The 20,366-nt window shown below is 51.8% G+C and overlaps 2 protein-coding genes across 2 annotated transcripts in view; one reads left to right on the top strand and one right to left on the bottom strand.

The window, feature by feature from the left end:
- Positions 1-4,756, top strand: part of LOC104916085 (maltase-glucoamylase-like) — a 90,284-nt gene extending 85,528 nt beyond the window's left edge. Inside the window, 2 exon segments of the mRNA XM_085215058.1 lie at positions 1,144-1,314; positions 4,572-4,756. Of these exon segments, the coding sequence (XP_085071184.1) occupies positions 1,144-1,314; positions 4,572-4,634 (234 nt within the window). The 3' untranslated portion in view covers positions 4,635-4,756.
- A 9,697-nt stretch (positions 4,757-14,453) lies between these two features.
- LOC104915703 (uncharacterized) lies at positions 14,454-20,151 on the bottom strand. The gene is made up of 6 exons (XM_085215061.1): positions 19,386-20,151; positions 17,702-17,861; positions 17,355-17,434; positions 17,073-17,169; positions 16,368-16,478; positions 14,454-16,264 (listed from the first exon to the last, which is right to left on the bottom strand). The coding sequence occupies exons 3-6, from the start codon at positions 17,376-17,378 to the stop codon at positions 15,420-15,422; spliced, it is 1,077 nt and encodes a 358-aa protein (XP_085071187.1). The 5' UTR covers positions 17,379-17,434; positions 17,702-17,861; positions 19,386-20,151; the 3' UTR covers positions 14,454-15,419.
- Between the last annotated feature and the right edge of the window lie 215 nt (positions 20,152-20,366).

Raw genomic sequence — 20,366 nt, 5'->3', positions numbered from 1 at the left:
AGGAAATGAAACAAAATAAAACGAAATAAAATGTAATGAAACGAAACAAAGTAAAACGAAACAAAATAAAATGAAATAAAACAAAACAAAGTAAAATGAAACGAAATAAAACATAATGAAATGAAACAAAGTAAAATGAAGCGAAATAAAACAAAATAAAAAGAAATGAAACAAAGTACAACGAAATGAAATAAAACGAAATGAAATTAAATGAAACAAAGTAAAACAAAATGAAATGAAATATAATGAAATGAAAGTAAAACGAAACAAAATAAAACGAAACGAAATAAAATGAAACAAAGTAAAACGAAATGAAATAAAATGAAATGAAAGGAAACGAAACGAAATAAAAGGAAACGAAACGAAATAAAGGGAAATGAAAGGAAACGAAATAAAGGGAAATGAAAGGAAACGAAATAAAGGGAAATGAAAGGAAACGAAATAAAGGGAAATGAAAGGAAACGAAATAAAGGGAAATGAACGGAAAGGAAACAAAATAAAAGGAAATGAAAGGAAATGAAAGGAAATGAAATGAAAGGAAATGAAAGGAAACGAAATAAAAGGAAATGAAAGGAAAGGAAACAAAATAAAAGGAAATGAAAGGAAACGAAATAAAGGGAAATGAAAGGAAAGGAAACGAAATAAAAGGAAATGAAAGGAAACGAAATAAAAGGAAATGAAAGGAAAGGAAACAAAATAAAAGGAAATGAAAGGAAACGAAACAAAATAAAAGGAAATGAAAGGAAACGAAATAAAGGGAAATGAAAGGAAACGAAATAAAGGGAAATGAAAGGAAACGAAATAAAGGGAAATGAAAGGAAAGGAAACAAAATAAAAGGAAATGAAAGGAAATGAAAGGAAATGAAAGGAAACGAAATAAAAGGAAATGAAAGGAAAGGAAACAAAATAAAAGGAAATGAAAGGAAACGAAACAAAATAAAAGGAAATGAAGGGAAACAAAAGGAAATGAAAGGAAACGAAACAAAACAAAAGGAAATGAAAGGAAATGAAACGAAATAAAAGGAAATGAAAGGAAACGAAACGAAAAGTGAAACGAGAGGCAGTGACACAGGCAGGACTGACGTGCAGAGCACGGAGCCCAGGCGGAGCTCTGAGCCGCTCTCCTCCCCCGTTCCCCACCAGGGCTCCCTGCAGATCCGCGCTCTGCACCGCGGTTACGCCGAGCCCAACACGCTGCACTTCGACACCATCAGGGTGCTGGGGCAGAGCAGCGCCGTGCAGCAGCTCCGCGTCTACGAGAACGGAGCAGAGCTGGCGTCGCAGCACGGCCTGCTGTACAACGGCACGACGCAGGTGGTGGGGAGATGGGGAACGGCGGGGGAGAGAGGGATGGCGCGGGGAGAGGGGGAAGGTCGAGTGGGAAAAGGTCCAAATGGGGAATTGATGGTGGGAATATGAATATTTTGGTGAAGAGATGGAAGGTTGAGTGGGAAAAGGTCAAAACAGGGAATTGATGGGTGGGAGAATGAGAGTTTTGAGGAGGAGATGGAAGGTTGAGTGGGAAAAGGTCAAAATGGGGAATTGATGGTGGGAAGATGAATATTTTGGGGAAGAGATGGAAGGTCGAGTGGGAAAAGGTCAAAACAGGGAATTGATGGGTGCAAAAATGAGTGTTTTGGGGAGGAGATGGAAGGTTGAGTGGGAAAGGGTCCAAATGGGGAATTGATGGTGGGAAAGATCAGTGTTTTTGGGGAAGAGATGGAAGGTTGAGTGGGAAAAGGTCAAAACAGGGAATTGATGGGTGTGAGAATGAGAGTTTTGGGAGAAGAGATGGAAGGTTGAGTGGGAAAAGGTCAAAATGGGGAATTGATGGGAGGGAGAATGAGTGTTTTGAGGGAAGAGATGGAAGGTTGAGTGGGAAAAGGTCAAAACAGGGAATTGATGGGTGGAAAAATGAGTGTTTTGGGGAAGAGATCAAGGTTGAGTGGGAAAAGGTCCAAAATGGGAATTGATGGGTGGGAGAATGAGAGTTTTGGGGAAGAGATGGAAGGTTGAGTGGGAAAAGGTCAAAATAGGGAACTGATGGGTGGGAGAATGAGAGTTTTGGGGGAGGAGATGGAAGGTTGAGTGGGAAACGGTCAAAATGGGGAATTGATGGGTGGGAGAATGAGTATTTTGGGGGAGAGATGGAAGGTTGAGTGGGAAAAGGTCAAAATGGGGAATTGATGGATGGGAGAATGAGAGTTTTGGGGAGGAGATGGAAGGTTGAGTGGGAAAAGGTCCAAATGGGGAATTGATGGGTGGGAAGATGAGTGTTTTTGGGAAGAGATCAAGATTGAATGGGAAAGGGTCCAAATGGGGAATTGAAGGGTGGGAGAATGAGTATTTTGGGGGAAGACATGGAAGGTTGAGCGGGAAAGGGTCCAAATGGGGAATTGATGGGAGGAAAGATCAGTGTTTTTGGGGAAGAGATGGAAGGTTGAGTGGGAAAATGTCAAAACAGGGAATTGATGGGTGGGAGAATGAGAGTTTTGGGAGAAGAGATGGAAGGTTGAGTGGGAAAAGGTCAAAATGGGGAACTGATGGGTGGGAGAATGAGAGTTTTGAGGGAAGAGATGGAAGGTTGAGTGGGAAAAGGTCAAAACAGGGAATTGATGGGTGCAAAAATGAGTGTTTTGGGGAAGAGATCAAGATTGAGTGCGAAACGGTCCAAAAGAGGAATTGGTGGGTGGGAAGATGAATATTTTGGGGAAGAGATGGAAGGTTGAGTGGGAAAATGTGAAAATAGGGAACTGATGGGTGGGAGAATGAGAGATTTGGGGGAGGAGATGGAAGGTTGAGTGGGAAAAGGTCAAAATGGGGAATTGATGGGTGGGAGAATGAGTATTTTGGGGAGGAGATGGAAGGTTGAGTGGGAAAAGGTCAAAATGGGGAATTCATGGATGGGAGAATGAGAGTTTTGGGGAGGAGATGGAAGGTTGAGTGGGAAAAGGTCCAAATGGGGAATTGATGGGAGGGAAGATGAGTGTTTTTGGGAAGAGATCAAGATTGAATGGGAAAGGGTCCAAATGGGGAATTGAAGGGTGGGAGAATGAGTATTTTGGGGGAAGACATGGAAGGTTGAGCGGGAAAGGGTCCAGATGGGGAATTCATGGGAGGGAAGATGAATATTTTGGGGAAGAGATGGAAGGTTGAGTGGGTAAAGGTCAAAATGGAGAACTGATGGGTGGGAGAATGAGAGTTTTGGGGGAAGACAGGGAAGGTTGAGTGGGAAAAGGTCAAAACAGGGAATTGATGGGTGGGAGAATGAGAGTTTTGGGGAAGAGATGGAAGGTTGAGTGGGAAAAGGTCAAAATGGGGAATTGATGGGTGAGAGAATGAGAGTTTTGGGGGAGGAGATGGAAGGTTGAGTGGGAAAGGGTCCAAATGGGGAACTGATGGGTGGGAAGATGAATATTTTGGGGAAGAGATGGAAGGTTGAGTGGGAAAAGGTCAAAATGGGGAATCGATGGGTGCAAAAATGAGTGTTTTGGGGAAGAGATCAAGATTGAGTGGGAAAGGGTCCAAATGGGGAATTGATGGGTGGGAAGATGAATATTTTGGGGAAAAGATGGAAGGTTGAGTGGAAAAATGTGAAAATAGGGAACTGATGGGTGGGAGAATGAGAGTTTTGGGGGAGAGATGGAAGGTCGAGTGGGTAAAGGTCAAAATGGGGAATTGATGGGTGGGAGAATGAGTATTTTGGGGAGGAGATGGAAGGTTGAGTGGGAAAAGGTCAAAATGGGGAATTCATGGATGGGAGAATGAGAGTTTTGGGGAGGAGATGGAAGGTTGAGTGGGAAAAGGTCCAAATGGGGAATTGATGGGAGGGAAGATGAGTGTTTTTGGGAAGAGATCAAGATTGAATGGGAAAGGGTCCAAATGGGGAATTGAAGGGTGGGAGAATGAGTATTTTGGGGGAAGACATGGAAGGTTGAGCGGGAAAGGGTCCAGATGGGGAATTCATGGGAGGGAAGATGAATATTTTGGGGAAGAGATGGAAGGTTGAGTGGGAAAAGGTCAAAATGGAGAACTGATGGGTGGGAGAATGAGAGTTTTGGGGGAAGACAGGGAAGGTTGAGTGGGAAAAGGTCAAAACAGGGAATTGATGGGTGGGAGAATGAGAGTTTTGGGGGAAGAGATGGAAGGTTGAGTGGGAAAAGGTCAAAATGGGGAATTGATGGGTGGGAGAATGAGAGTTTTGGGGAAGAGATGGAAGGTTGAGTGGGAAAGGGTCCAAATGGGGAACTGATGGGTGGAGAAATGAATATTTTGGGGAAGAGATGGAAGGTTGAGTTGTAAAAGTTAAAGAATGGAATTATTGGGTAGAAAAATGACTGTTTTGGGAGAAGAGATGTAAGGTTGAGTGGGAAAATGTGAAAATAGGGAATTGATGGGTGGAAGTGTTTTGGAGGAAGAAATGAAAAACTGAGTGGGAAGAGGTCAAAATAGGGAAATGTTGGGTGGAGAAATGAGTATTTTGGGGGAAGTGATGGAAGGTTGAGTATATATATATTAATATATGTTCTCTTAACATTTATTTTTGTTTCTATTTTTTTTTTTCCCCCAAGGTGCTTTTAGTCACCCAGCTTGCACTGGAGTTAGGCAGAGATTACACGTTGGAGTGGAGCTGAACCTGCAGATGTTGCTGTTTTAGAACCACACCATTCCCTCACCTCCCCTCCTCACGACCCCAAATCCTCTCCCTGTTCTCATTATCTCGGATTTGTGTAATATATTTTAATTGTGCAAAGTATTTGTGGTTGGTTTCTGGTCTCAGACTGAGCTCTTGACTGGCTGGCCCCAAAACTAAAATGAGTCCTCATTGGGTTACCTAGAACCAAACCCCCAAATCTGCTCTCTCAAAAGGCTCCTGGTTGGGTTACCTGGGACCAGGCTGCCTAATCTGCCACCTCAGATGGATTCTGATGTGGTTACCTAAGGCCAAACCCTAAAATGGGTCTCAAATGGGTCCTGGTTGGGATACCTAGAGCCAAATCCTAAATCTACTGTCTCAAATAGGTCCTGGTTGGGTCACCCAGAACCAAACTGCCATATCTGCTGTCTGAGATGGGTCTCCATGGGGTTACCTAGAACCAAACCCCCAAATCTGCTCTCTCAAATGGCTCCTGGTTGGGTTACCTGGAACCAGGATGCCTAATCTGCCACCTCAGATGGATTCTGATGTGGTTTCCTAAAGCCAAACCCTAAAATGGGTCTCAACTGGGTCCTGGTTGGGATACCTAGAGCCAAATCCTAAATCTACTGTCTCAAATAGGTCCTGGTTGGGTCACCTAGAACCAAACTGCCATATCTGCTGTCTCAGATGGGTCTCCACGGGGTTACCTAGAACCAAACCCCAAAATCTGCTCTCTCAAATGGGTCCTGGTTGGGATATCTAGAGCCAAATCCTAAATCTACTGTCTCAAATAGGTCCTGGTTGGGTCACCTAGAACCAAACTGCCATATCTGCTGTCTCAGATGGGTCTCCATGGGGTTACCTAGAACCAAACCTCCAAATCTGCTCTCTCAAATGGGTCCTGGTTGGGATATCTAGAACCAAATCCTAAATCTACTGTCTCAAATAGGTTCTGGTTGGGTCACCTAGAACCAAACTGCCAAATCTGTTATCTCAGCTGGGTTTCCACTAGGTTACCTAGAACCAAGCCCCAAAATCTGCTGTCTCAGATGGGTTTTGGTTGGGTTACCTGGAACTGTTTGCATGAAACTGACCCAAACCAAGGCCCATAAAATTGAGGGGTGGACCTAAAACTGAGGATTCTGACTCTATAATGAGGCATTGGGTCCTCTGAAATGTAGATTTTGGACCCAAAAATGTTTGTTTGCACAAAAAAAAGCAAAAAACAAAAAACAAAAAGTAATCACTGGGCTTTGAAGCATGAACTGAAGCATAGGGTTCTAAAAAAATGGCGGTATGGACCATGAACAGGAGTCTTTGGATCCTAAAAATGAGGATTTCGACCCCAAAATGAGGATTTTCACCCTAAAATGAGTCTTTGGGACCAATAAATTAGAGGGCTTGGACGCCGCTAAGGATGAAGATTTTGAACCCAGAAAATGGAGTTTGGGGCCCTAAAATTGAGGATCTGAACACAAAAAATATGATTCAGAACTTAAAAGGGGAGATCCCAGGCTCAAAATTGAGGATTCTGGCCATTTAAAATGAGAGGGAAAAAACAAAAGGGGGGGTTGACCCTAAAAAAAAAAAAAAAAAAGAAAGAAAAAAGAAAAAAAAATTAGGGACATAAATATGGTCACTGCAGAAAAAGGCTTGAGACCCAAAACTTTTGGAGGTAGAAAGTGCAGTTTTTCACCCCAAAACAGAGGGAGGGGTCAGACCCTAATAAAGTCCCATCCCCCAGCCCACCCAACACCATGGGACCCAGGACACACCACCAGGGCACCCAAATGGGCCCCCCCCCATAGAACCCTAAAAATTCCCCCACCCCCAGGTGCCCCCCTCAATGGGACCCACATGCCATTCCCCCCTCCCCAATCCCCCTAGGACCCTGACTCACGTGTGACCCCTCCCTATAGGACCTAAAAATGCTCCTGACCTTCATGTGTCCCTCCCCCCGTCCTCCAGGTCCCCCAAGTGGGGCTTCTGTGGGGTGGAAAGAGGGTCTGGAGATGGAGAAATGTTGGAAGGGGGAAAGAGAGATTGTGGGGGGCTTCTATGGCGTCGAAAGGGGGTCTGAGGGTGGAGAGAGGGGACTGTGAGGGAGAAAAGAGGAGAACAAGGCTTCTGTGAGTGAAAAAGGGGTGGAGGAGGACATTGTAGAGGGGAACTTGAGGGGTTGAAAGGGGGAAAGGGGGCTTTTGTAGGTTGGAAAGGGTGGTCTGGGAGTGGAAAGGGGGTGGCAGAGGAAATCTGGAGGGCTGTGGGGGGCTTCTATGGGGCGGAAAGGGAGTCCGGGAGAGACCTTAGGGGAGTGGGGTCTCGATGGGGTTGAAAAAGAGTCTGCGGGAGGAACTTAATGGGTTGTGGGGGGGGAAAAGGGGCAAATGGAGTCTCTACAAGGCAGAAAGGGCATCCAGGGGCAGAGAGAGGGGTGGGAGGGAGGAGTCGGGGTTGTGGGCAGAAAAGGGGTCTGGCTGGGGGGGTTTGGAGGTCAAAATGGGGGCAAAATGGACAAAAGTGTCAGGGAGGAGCACATGGAGGGGGGTACAGGGGACTCTGGGGGTCAGAGAAAGGAGTGAGGAGGTGAGGGGAAAAGGGAGGACAGGGGATCCTGGGGGTCAAATAGGGGGATTGGGGGGTGGTAGGAGACTCTAGGGATCAGAATGGGGGAAATGGAGTGGGGGTACCTGGGGGGAGGAGAGGGGATTCTGGGGGTCGGAAAGGGGGGACTGGGAAAGGAGGGGGACTGTAGGGAACAGAATGGGGAGACTGGCGGGGGGGTGGGGGGACACCAGGGATCAGAACGGGGAACCGGGAAGGGATGAGGGATTGGAGCGGGGTGGGGGGAGGGACAGACGGGGGACCCTGGGGGTCAGAATGGGGGAAGCACAGAGGGGAGGTGATCAGAATGGGGGAACTGGAGGGAGGGGAACGGGGAGAGGGTGTAACGCCGGGAGTGACACAGAGGGCCGGGGGGGTGCGGGCGATCAGCGGCGGGGGGAGGGGGGGAGGGCAGCGAAACGCACGGGGTGGGGGAGGCGGGGAGACGCGGGGCAGCCGCCCCCGCCGAGCGGAGGCCCCGAGCGCCACAGAGACCCCGCGGGGCCAAGGCGGAGCGGCACGCGGCCCCCCGAACGTCCACCTGGAGAAGCCGAGGCGCCGCTCGGAGCCCCGACGCCGCCCAACCCCCACGGGGCGTGACTACCGCGTGGCCGGCTCCTCGCGTCGCAGTTCGATGACGTCACTCGGCGGGGACGCCGCTCGGGCGCGCCGTCTCAGGGTTCTCTCCACAGGAACCTCCCTCGCTCCTGGAAGGAGCTGGCTTCACTCGTTCTTCAACCGCCTTGATCCCCGAGTTCTCCTTTGGGACAGGAACCCTACAGAAAGTGTCAACAAGTGAAAAATCATGAGGAAGAAGCATTTTCCCAGCTTTCTTCTGCCATGCAATGTCATCTCTTGAGCAGGGCAATGCTTGGAAATCAGCTGGCTGCAACAACTGCCCGCCCATCACTAGCTGCAGCTTGTGTCTGACTGCCATGGCTCCTGTCAGCAAGTGCCCCCAGGTCCCCTTTTCCTCATCATCCCACTGAAACATGGGATGGAATCTCAACAAGAACCCATTTTCCCTGGATACAGCCATTCACAAGGGCACCGCTGGAGCTGGAAACTCCTCCCCAGCCCAGCTTTTCTGCTGAGACACCTCCCAGCAACCACCCAGCACCAAACCCAGCTCACCTGGTCACTGCTCAGCCTAAGCTGTGCCCAGCTCACACACACGCCGCAGCGGTGCTTCCAGTGGGCTCTCACAAGGTAATCTCTCACAAGAAAAGCACAGAGCTCAGTCTCCGTGTGCAGCACGCTCACCAGAGCACCAGCTCTGCTCACCAGCTGTGGGACAAACGCCTCCAGCCCACCAACGATTGTGACCTCAGTGAGTGCCCGCATCACTTCTGTGCTTCCATCATAAGCAAAGGGAGCGGTCACCTCCTAGATCCAAATTTTAGGAAGCCAACACCAGGGTCACCAGTGGGGTGAATGGGGTTAATTGAATGGGGGTTAATTGAAGTAAAGCAACAGCCAAGTGAAGATGACTCTCATGCAGCCCAATAAAAACGCAATATGGCCTCGCAGCGGTCAGTGGAGTCCCAGAGGAACTTGTAGGAACTGGGAGGAGTGCACAGCAGTATGGACCAGAAAAGTCCAGTATGGCTAAGTAACAACCAGTAAGGACCAGTATGGCCTCAGAGCGGTCACTGGAGTCCTATAGGAATCAGCAGAAACCAACAGGAAGGCACACCTGTGTGCCCCAGGGCCGGTGCTGGCCTCTGCCTCTGGCTTTGGGCCCCAGGCCTGGTGCCGGCCTCTCGGGCTGTAGGTGTGGCTTTAGGCCCTCGGCCTGGTTCCGGCCTCTCTGGCCGTGCTTCAGGCCCGGGGGCTGGTGCCAGCCTTTCAGGACTTGGCTTTAGGCTCCACGGCCGGTGCCAGCCCGTCTGGCTGTAGATGTGGCTTTAAGCCCCGGCTCTGGTGCTGGCCTCTGTGGCTATAACTGCAGCATTATGGTCCAGGGCTGGTGCTGGACCCTCTGGCTGGAGCTTCAGACTTCAGGGCCGGCACCGGCCTCTCAGGCTGTGGCTTTAGGCCCAAAGCTGGTGCTGGCTTCTTGTGTTGTGGCTTCAGGTTTAGGCCCAGGGCCACTGCAGGCCTCTCCGGCTGGGGCTGGGCTTTATGCCCCAGGGTCAGTGCTGGCCTCTCCGGCTGTGGCTTTATGTCCCAGGGTCAGTGCTGGCCACTCTAACTGGGGCTGTGGCTTTATGCCCCAGGGTCAGTGCTGGCCACTCCGGCTGTGGCCGGTGCCAGTGCCAGTCTCTCTGGCTGTGTTTTTAGGCCCCAGTGTTGGAAATACCCAAATAATTTTCCAGGACGGTTTCTCTGATAAAGCAGATTTTATTTGCAATTGCAATGGCGGGCGTCCCGCAAGCAGCAGCGCCCCGAGAAAGCAGCGTTACATCTTGTATCCCCTATTGCCCGACGCCGATCTGCTGCCCTGGTTCCTCACTGGCTGAGCACTGCAGGCTCACACTCTTTGCGACGCTTCACTAGTCATACAAATACCAGGTAAGCACAAATCTCTACCGCTCAGACACAACTGTCTTAATTGATTAATTGCCTTCTAACAATTGCTTTCTTGACAAATGTTTGATCATAACTTTCGGATGACTGTTTTACAGCAAAAACATAACCATAGTCTCTTAATTGTTTAATTATCCCCCTTGACACTTGTGCCCCTTTACACTGGGTCATTGTTCTGGTCATTTATCTGTCCTTGCATGGAGATCAGCTCAGAAGGAGGACGGAGGGGAGCATCCTGCAGCCTGCACGTGGCATCCTCACATTGCCACAGAGTGGGACAGCTCTGCTTTGTGTCGAGGCCCCGACTCCTTGAAAGTTTATTACATATATTTCACTCTTGCCGGCCGAATGAACAACTTCACAGCATGTTTCCTAGTTCAGAACACTGTACCCACGTTGTTTAAAACATTTAAATTCTATTGCAGCTTTGTGAGAAAGTCTTTGTTAGGCAATCCGGTCACTATGTTTCTAAAGTATGCTACTGATACGTATATGCTATTCTTACATTCCACATCAGCTAGTTCTAAAGGTATGTTACAGCTTAATTCTTTAGATCAATTGCCCCTTTTCAGTGATCAATGCAGAAACAACACTTTTCACTTTTCACAACCTGTCCTATGTGCATGTGTAGTGTTCTGTGAGGGAAAATGATACGGCAACTACTGGCATCCCTACAGGGCTGCAAGAAGGCAAGGAGGCCCCAGTGGCACGAGGACAACGTGTGCCCTCCTGAGCCTCAGGAGCAGACACAACTGCAGCAGCCAAGAGGACAAAGACCTTGGTTTTCTGTCGGGGCCCTCCAGCCTTGCCAGTGCTGTTGGCCATCTCCACCAGAGGCTGTTCTACGCAGTCCTACTCTTGCCTCCTTTTCCCTGCAGGCTGCAGACGCTCACCTCGACTCCTGCGCTGGCACTCACCCTGGAATTGCCTTACTTTGATGGTTCTGCAATCTCCTTGTTCCTTGTGACACAACAGCACAGACTGATCACAGAGTCCTCCTAGGTATCTCTGGCACCACAGCACAACTACTGTAGGTGAGGGCTGACCTGTCAGCTTGTGCAGAAAGAATCACTTCTAAGGTCCTTTTCCAGCCATGTTCCTCCTGCAGTCTTTCAGGAGATTTCTACAAAATGGTTATCCTTTACGTGTCGACCCTCTCACAATAGCATTTGTCTAAGTTGTATGCTTTATAAGAAAATCACAGAAGGCTCGAATTACTTTACAGCTTTCAGAGAAAAGGAGGAAAAGGGAAGAGAAATTAAAATGAGCAGGAAGATCACCCTGCTTATTATCCTTTATCTCCTTCACTAGCTCCAGCTCAACGTGAGCTTTAGCCTTCCCCATTACTTCTCCGACAACACTCCTATACTCCTCCCAAGGGGACAGGCCCTTTTCCACTTCTCCTAAACCTTCTTCTTCCCTTTGATCTTATCCATGAGCTCCTTGCTCATCCACACACATCTCCTGCATACATTCCCCGATTTCCTACTGCATCGATCCTGAGCTTGGGAGAAGTGCTGTTTAAATGTTGGCCAGATATCAATGGCCCTCTTACCTTCAAGCACTCCAGTCCATGAGACACCTCCAAGTAGGTCTCAGAAATTGTTGAACTTGGCTCTCTGAAAGTCCAGGGCAGCAATCTTGCTTTTTGCCTCACTTCTTCCACCCGAGATATTGAACTCAACCAGCTCGTGATCGCTGCATCCCAAGCTGCCCCCAAACTTCTCATCCCTAACAACCCCATCCCCGCTGGAAAGAACAAGGTCCAAAATCACCCCGCTCCTTGCTGACTCCTCCAACACCTGCGTGACAAAATTATCTTCAGCGCGTGTGCCTGGCCATATTGCTTACCCTGCAGACACCTGGATGATTCAAGTCCCCCATGAGAACCAGCGCCCATGGGTTTGCAAGGCTACTTCCAGCTGCGTGTAGAAGGCGTCATCGACTTCATCCTCCTGATCTGGTGACCTGTAGTACAATACCCACAACAGTGTCAGCCATACCAGCCCTGCTTTTCATTTTCACCCACAAGCACTCCACACGTTCTTCACCTCTCACGAGGTGCACCTCAATCCGTTCTAGTAGCTCTCTCACATAAAGGGCAACTCCTCCACCTCGCTTCCCCAGCCTGTCTTTCCTGAAATGGTCTTCCATGAAAGCATTCTGATCATGTGAGCTGTTGCACCACATCTCCGTGATTGCAGTGAGATCACTGGCCCTGCGGTGACTGTACACAGATCTCCAGCTCATCTTGTTTGTTTTCCACGCTGCGCATATTGGTCTACAGGCTCTTTAGAGAAGCAGCAGTCCTAGAACACAGGAAGAATTTGGATGGGGTATTGGCAACATGACCTTCTCTGAGGAGTCCCCGTATGATCCTATGGGACAGCTCAGAGGCTTTTCCCTGCCATCTCCAACAGTGACAACCTCGCCTAGTCCTTCTCTGCCCAATTCCCCTCCCTTCCCCCTTCAAAACTAGTTTAAAGCCCTGGTAATCAACCCAGACAGCTTGCTCCCCTCAGCACTTGTGCCCTGCTTGCTCAGTCAGAGTCCATCAATAGCCCACTACCCGCTATCACAAAGGCCTGCACAAGATCAGAATACCCAAAGCCTTGATCGAGCCTTGATCAGTTGGGCAGCAAATGGGAGCCTCAGTGCCCCCCAGCCAGGAGCCCCCAGTTACCAAGACTCTCCATGCTTTTTTGGTGGCACTGGTATTGATGCAGCACTCTGTCCGTCCCCAGTCACAGATCACACAGGTTGGAAGGGACCTCAAGGATCACGATTCTCCAACTCCCCTGCCACAACCTTCACATTTAATACTAGATCATGGGCTACCAACCTTCACATTTAATACTAGATCAGGCTGCCCAGGGCCCCATCCAACCTGGCCTTGAACACCTTCAGGGACAGGGGCATCTGCAACCTCTCTGAGCAACCAGCACCTCACCACTTTCTCTGTAAAGAACTTCCCCCTGACATCCAACCTCAATCTCCCCACCATCAACTTAAAACCATTTCCCCTTGTCCTGCAGTCATCAATCCCTTCAAAGAGTTGATTCCCCTCCCGTCTGTAGGCTCCCTTTAGGTACTGAAAGGCTGCAGTGAGGTCACCCCACAGCCTTCTTTTCTCCAGGCTGAACAAGCACAGCTCCCTCAGCCTGTCCTCAAAGGGGAGATGCTGCAGCCACCCGAGTCATCTTCGTGGCTCTCGTCTGGACCCTCTCCAACAGCTCCCCGTCTTTCTGTTACTCCCCGCATTCTCAACGTGCTTCTCCGGGAATGAGTTCTGACTATTTTTCTGATCCTCCTGGCCCGTTTCTGGCCCGAGAAACTCAAATCTATTACGTGGGGAACACTTTGCAGGGCTTGGTGGCACACACAGCACACCCGTCACAGGACCGTTCCCACCACGTCTCACTCATGCTGATGCTGCTGGAGCACACAGGGCCTCCAACTTTGGATGCCAACGTGAAAACCCAGTAACACATCTCACTCATGCTGATGCTGCTGGAGCACACAGGGCCTCCAACTTTGGATGCCAACGTGAAAACCCAGTAACACGTCTCACTCATGCTGATGCTGCTGCAGCACACAGGGCCTCCAACTTTGGATGCCAACGTGAAAACCCAGTAACACGTAACAGCCTTGCACATGGGCGCCTGGGGGGATGGTTGTTCCCTTGGGAGCTCTGTCTGTGGCCGTGTTGATTCCACGAGTGCAGAGGTGACCTGCGACGCAGAGGGCACAGCTTTCTGCGGGGTGGATGCAACTACTGGTAGAATTCACCAGCACCAAGCCTCCCAAGTGAACATCCAACCTGAGAATGGAAGCCCCCCTCCTCCATGCCCACCATTCCACCACCACAAGGAAAACAAACCGTTGTGGCATCTGAAATGCTCCTGTTCCTGCAGTCGTGGCACTGCAGTCACAACTGTGCAGGGACTCATGTCCGCAACAAAAGGACTTTTCCCCAGAGCAGAGGGAAAGCAGGGAAGTTTAGAGGCAGATGAGTTTTCTTACTCTGAATGCAAATAAACGTGACGTGTGACAAACCATGGGGAGGGAAATCCACCATTAAAATGACTTTTTCAGGAAAAAAATAATGGAAAAACAGCTTCGCTGGCTCACCAAAATCAACCTCCACTTCCTGCCAACTGCATTCCAAGCACAGCAGCTTTAGCTGTGCCCAGCAAACGTGAAGGCCCTGCTGTAGGAGATCTCGGACTTCCCAAAGTCAAAGCAAAAACCTTCAAGCTCAAAAGGGATCACTTGCAAGGCAAGCACGCGCTGGAGAGCAGTCTGATATCTCTGTGCTGGGGATGAGCTGCTTGTGCAACCTGAGGGTTTGCACTGCCTTCTGCTCCCTCCACCTCCAGACAACTGTGATGGTGCACTGAGGAAGAACAAGCTCAGCTTTTTGTAGTTTTATCGGAGACAAACAAGGCTTGGTGTTATACAGCTGATCAAAGCATTCGAGAAGGGCAGGAGAAACGATGGTTGGGAAGCATGGTTGGGAAGGATGATAGGGTCGTGTGAAAGAAATGCCTTTTCAAAAGCAAGCAGTGAGCTGGAGGAGGCACCCAAACCAAATCCTGCTTGCACCTTTCCCTCTCCTCATTCCACAGGCTGACATTTATTTTCGGAACAAAAAACAAGACTACAGTGAAGAAAGCTTCAGTACAACTCAGCTACTTTATTCACCCCCTTCCCTTTCCATGGCAGGTGATTCTCAGAAAACCTCCAAGAGCCACGTTACTGCTCTGTGACCCTTCTCTCAGATTCATCAGCGCACTCACAAATTACTGAGAGCAACACATGCACACAGACACACAGAACATCCCTACACGGCCGCTTCTCCTTAGGAAACGGCATCGAAAAGCTGCTGGCAGGAAGAGCAGAAGAGGAAGCCAGCATGGTGAGAGAACTGCTTTGGGTAGCAAGGAGAGGCCATCTGAAGCTCCTGGGTTAAGTCCCTTCTGAGAGGGTGCCGGTGATGCACCAGCAACACTTGTAGGGCCGGTGAGGAGCTCTGCGCTCTGCACAAAGCCCTGCTCACACTCGAGGCATTTCTAAGGCTTCCTGCCATGTGAACTCACTGGTGCAGGCACGGATTGGACTTCGCCCAAGTGCAGACACTCTCCCCTGGTTCTTCGGGGTCTACTGAGGGTTGAGCTCCAGATGAAGCTCTTCCCACACACCCTGCAGACAGGATTTTTTCCCTCCTGCTGACAAATCGGCCCAGTTGAGGTTTCCTTTGGGTCCTCACCTGCTGCCCCACAGCAGAGGAGTTTCTATGGGGAGGTAAGAGGTGACTGTCCTTGCACACAGCCCTGGCAGAAACGTGTCGCCTGGCAGGGGGCTTCCATGGCTGTGACACATCCCACTCTGGATTCTCCACCGTATGGCCACTCAACACGGCTGAAGGACAGCAATATGCATAATTCTCACGCGAAGAAGGAGAAAGAGGATTCGGTTTGGCTGCAGAGCTCTTCCACTACTCAAGGGATTCGTAAGGTTCATCACCGCACAAAGCCACAGTCGGTCACCAGGCCGGGGCTCTGGCTGAATCTCTTCCCACGTTCGGGGCTCTGCAGGCTCCGTACCTTGCGTGGCTGTTGAAGGTTCCCAGAGTCTTGAGATGCTTCTACGGCCCGTGTGCGCTGTGGATGTGCTTGTGGGCGCTGAGACTGGAGCTGCTTTTGAAGCTCTTCCCGCACTCTGGACACTTATAGGGTCTCTCCCCTGTGTGGATGCGCTGGTGGTAGACGAAGTGGGAATGGCTTTTTAAGGTCTTCCCACACTCGGAGCACTTGTAGGGTCTGTCCCCTGTGTGGAAGCGCTGGTGGCGCTTCAGTTCAGAGCTGCTCTTGAAGCTCTTCCCACACTCGGAGCACTTGTAGGGTCTCTCTCCTCTATGGAAGCGCAGGTGGTAGATGAGGTGGGAACTGCTTTTCACCGTCTTCCCGCACTCGCAGCACTTGTAGGGCCTCTCCCCCGTGTGGCTGCGCTGGTGGCGCTTCAGTTCAGAACAGCTTTTGAAGCACTTCCCACACTCGCAGCACTTGTAGGGACTCTCTCCTGTGTGGAAGCGCTGGTGGTAGGTGAGGTGGGAGCTCCTTTTGAAGCTCTTGCCACACTCGGAGCACTTGTATGGACTCACTGCTGAGCGTCTGCCCTGGCGGTTAACGACGCCGGAATCTTTTTCAAAGCTACTTCCACACTCTGCGCATGGATTCTGCTTTTTCGTCTGGCTCACATCCTTGCTCCTGGGTTCTTCAGGCTCCTTTCGGCCTGTGTTCAAGTCCAGCGGGCTGCTTCCTGTCTTTGGCACGCAGTTTCCCAGCGGCTCCATGATGCGCTCACCCCGACCTTGCTCCAGGCCTCCTTGGACATCCCTTCTGATTTCTTCCACACAGACACTACCCCAGCACTTTTCGGCCGCACCGCTTTCCTGCAGATCCTCCAACACATCTGAAATCTCAGTTCCTGCTGGATGACAGGAAATCCAGAAATAGCGCACAGTGCCCAAAATAAAACACAGACGGAGACGGCTCTTCCAGCCCCAACCTCTTCCATCGCTCCACCAACTCACCTGGGCTGAGGTCTCCTGGAGCAGCCTCAGGGCTGCGCACATCTGGGATACAGGGCTCTTCCCCTCCTTCAAGCAGGGAGATCAGCACGGGCTTGGGGGCTGGAAGTGGAGCTTCGATGTGAGAAACAGGGGAGATGAGAGCATTTCCATCGTTCTGGCATAGTGCCTGCTCAACATCTCCACTCTGCGTCCCTTCCCAGGGAGAAACCACACTTGGGGCCTGAATGACACTGGGCCCACAGCTTCCTTTGAATGACCAAAGAATGCTTTTACAACTCTGAAAATTATGAAGGGATATTTTCTTTAAAATTAACTTGTGAACGGCACGTTTATTTTCTGGCAACGTACCTATCACCAAGGCGTCAAAATGTCTATGGCAACTGAATGCAAAATCCTACATTGTAAAGGAGTAAGCAGGGAGCCATCTGTTAGCTGGAGCTGGTGGCACCATGCAGTGCAGCAACACAAGGGCTGGTTTTCTCCCTCCTGGCTGATGCCTGCTGGCCAGCACTGACACCGGGGCTTTTATCAGAGGGTGCAGCATACAAAACCCTCCTGAAACTCACGCTTCCCAGTATTTCCTTTGCTGCTGCTTGTAGTGATCAATATGTAACTGCACTGCACTTATTCAAGACCCAGTCTGCAGAGGCTCATTCTGCACAGCCTGAGCTAACGAGCAAGAAGGAAAGGCAGCAAAGCCCTCACCCAGCGAGGCCACGCACTGGTACGTCTCCAGCATCACGTCCCGGTAGAGCGCTCGCTGCTCCCTGCTGAAATACACCTCCGCAAAGCTCACGGGCTCCTGCAAGCAAAGAGCTCCTTGCTGGGAACAGCCCAGGCCCAGGGAAGCAGCTCGCACAGGACACAAACTCCCGTCCCGGCCGCTTCTCTGGCCCCAGCACACAAATGCTGGCTGAAGCCATCCCTCTCCCCCCTGCATTCACATCCCTTGCCCCTTGCCCTCTCCTGCCCGCTTCCCCCAGCCACCTGAGATGGATGCGCTGCGGCCATCTGCTGCTCTCCTGCAGGACCGATCACGGCTGGAAGGCAGGAGTTGAACTGGAGCCTGCAGGGACAAGAGCAATGGCGGGAGAGCTGTGATCGCAGCAGTCCCTGTCTTTCTCCAGCCCAGCTGCCTGCCTTGGCCTTGCACAGGAAGGCAAGCAGCAACGCACTGAGTAACACTCTGGCTAAAGCTGATTACAGGTCACAAAGCTACTTCGAATTGGGTGGCAGAAAGCACTGACAGCAGAGCCCCGGTTCAGCAGCTGAGGGTACAGGGAGCGTGTGCCTAAAGGCAGTGCATAGCAAGGAGTCGGTCATCTTAATTACCCCCTAAACAGGGAGCAGCCCAAGCTCCCCTTGAGCCCTCCTGCACAGCAACGGGCTGCACGACGAGCCCTCCCCACAATCAGGGATGTCTCTCAAGGTCACACCTGTACGGAGAGCCCTCTCAGCTTGACGTCAAGACACCCTGCTGCTGACGCAGATCTTCTGTAAGAGACCAACAGTTAGGTTTGAGCTTCGTGAGCTTCTCTAAGGTGATGCGTTACAGTGAAGATCTGAAGGTAATCACAGAAATATAGAATGGCCTGGGTTGAAAAGGACCACAATGGCCATCTAGATTCAACCCCCTGCTATGTGCAGGGTCGTCATCCACCACACCAGGCTGCCTGGAGCCACATCCAGCCTGGCCCTGAATGCATCCAGGGATGCAGCATCCACAACCTCTATGGTTGCAACCTCTTCCACTGCGTCACCACCCTCGGAGTGAAAAACTCCCTCCTAATTTCTAACCAAAATCTTGCCTGTCTCAATTTAAAACCATTCCCCCTTGTCCTTTCACTATCCACCCATGTAAACAGCCGTTCCCCCTCTAGTTTATGCATCTCCTTCAAGTCCCGGAAGGCCACAATGAGGTCTCCCCGGCGCCTTCTCTCCTCCAAGCCAAAAAAGCCCGGTTCCCTCACTGTAGTTCTCACTGCTGGGCAGAGCTGTCAGTATCTCAGCCCTCTGCCCACCCGACAGCACCCGAAGGCTCCGGCTGGATGCGCGCCATCCGCAGCCATCCGCACCCAGAATGCCTCGGCGGCTGCATTTCCCTCGTCCCCCGTGAGGGGGCGCTCCTTCCCATTCAGCTCAGCACGCCCACGGCGCTCACTTGCAGGGGACGCTCTCCGGTGTGAGAGCCGTAGAGACCCGCACCGTGCGCCCTTTGCACGAGGCAGCCCGGGCTGCACTTTGCTGACGTTCTCAGCGTGTGCTCCAGTCAGCCCACAGCCTGTCAGCTTTTCGGCGTCTATTACACAGCCCAGTGCCGGAGCTGGCGCAGATGCTGGACGTGCTCAGGGCCCGCAGCTGTGCGCTAAAGCTGCCGGGACAGCCTGAACAAAAGCCTTGGCAGGGGTTTGCACAACCCCAGGTGAGCCATCAGCCCAGCGCTAAGCGCGCTGAAAGGGCCGCTAGAGGCAGATCTGTTGCCTGCTGAGTCCCCGAAGGAAAACTGCGGGCTGCCGGGAGGGGAGGGGAGGCGAAAGTCCCCCCTTGGAGGCTTCACATTCAGGCACTCAAAAGGAGGCACCGGGGAGTTTGACGCTTCCGTCGATCCATGCGTGCAGAGCTGCGGAGCGAGCCTCCCGTGCTCTCTCTCGTGCCTCCCGTGGCCCAGAGGGAGAAACGCGGTCCCAGCCGGGCTGTGTTACAGAGAGCCAAGCGGGCAGCAGAGCACGCTGAGCTCCTCCGCTCACTTCCTCGCTGTCCCAGCACCAACCCCTTCCTGCGCCCCTCCATATACAGCCCGGGCTGCAACACGCCTGCGAACCGCCGCTCCCCTCGGTGCAGCCCGTCGGGCCCAGCAAACCCGCCGTGCCGGGCAGGAGCTGGAGCCGGGACCGGGCTCCCGACGGGGCTACAGCAGTGCCGGTTCCGCCCCGCCCGGTTCCGCTCCCCGCTCCACGGTGCTGCTGGCAGGGGGCAGGAAGCGTGCGCTCCTCGGGACGAGCCACCAAGGGCACCTACCTCGGGTGCGGAGCAGGGCTGCTCCCACCTCTGGTGCGGGCAACCGGGCTCCTGGGAGTCGCGGAGAGCAGAGGATGCCGAGCGCCCTCAGCCCGGAGCTGCCCGCAGGACGCCTTGCTGCACCTCCTGCCACCGCGGGGCTGCCGGACGGCTTCCAGCCAGGCTCCGGCCGCTTCGGCACAGCCTCAGGTCCAGGCGGCGATTCCCACACGAGCGCGTCCGGTGCCGGCCGCCAGACCTGGGGCGGTTTCACAGCTCGTTCTCCTGGCACATCTGCACCCGGGGGAGGGGGGGAGGGAGGGACGGGGGCTGCGTTTTGTTACGCTAATGAAGCGTCGCTCTCTGCTGGGGCTCTTGGCTTCCTTTGCCGGGGACGTTCGCACATCATCGTGGTCGCACATCCCCGCGTTGCTGTCCTGGCGATCCTTTAACTCCTCTCAGCCGTGAGCGGGTCCCAGCAAGAAGCAATCTCCTGCTCTCGAGGGCAGCGTCTCCCTGCAGCCGTCTCGCTTCCAGGCGAATACTAAAAGCTGCCTTACGTGTGCCTGAGGACACTGAGCTCGCGCTGCAGCTCGGGCTGGTGCACCCACCCATCAGTGGTCCCACACTTCGGCTCAGCCTCAGGGATGCAAAGCGGCATTTGCTCCATAGCCAGCAGTGAGGAGAAGCTGGAGCGTCAGAAGTGCAGCACTTTGAGAGCACCGCGAGATAAGATCCTCGTTAAAAGCGTCGATTCCTACCCGCTCTCAGCAGGAGCTGTAACTCCTTCTCTGCCGTGACTCAGAATTCCTCTGCGCTTCCTTCTCTTTGGTTCCTTGCCTTCTCCATGCTTGTCATAGGAGGCTTCCTTAGGAAGACAGAAAACCGCTCAGAGCTACTCTTTCTTCAAAGACTTTCCAGACATTTTCTGCAGGTTTTACTTTCTATTTATTTGTTTTCAGGAGGACTAAGCGACCTGGTCTCTCTATCAGAGAAGCGTTT

The sequence above is a fragment of the Meleagris gallopavo genome, unplaced genomic scaffold (assembly GCF_905368555.1).
Source record: "Meleagris gallopavo unplaced genomic scaffold, MGAL_WU_HG_1.1 scaffold_2, whole genome shotgun sequence".
In the NCBI taxonomy this organism is placed as follows: Eukaryota; Metazoa; Chordata; class Aves; order Galliformes; family Phasianidae; genus Meleagris; species Meleagris gallopavo.
Note: the sequence above shows the minus strand (reverse complement) of the source record. Positions and strands in the feature narration are given on the sequence as shown.

Excerpts from the sequence above, each read along its gene's own strand:
- LOC104915703 (XM_085215061.1), bottom strand. The coding sequence starts at position 17,378 with ATGGCCGCAGCGCATCCATCTCAG. Across the intron at positions 17,170-17,354 it reads CCGCAGCGCATCCATCTCAG|GAGCCCGTGAGCTTTGCGGA; the intron begins GTGGCTGGGGGA and ends CTTTGCTTGCAG. Across the intron at positions 16,265-16,367 it reads TCCAGGAGACCTCAGCCCAG|CAGGAACTGAGATTTCAGAT; the intron begins GTGAGTTGGTGG and ends CCTGTCATCCAG.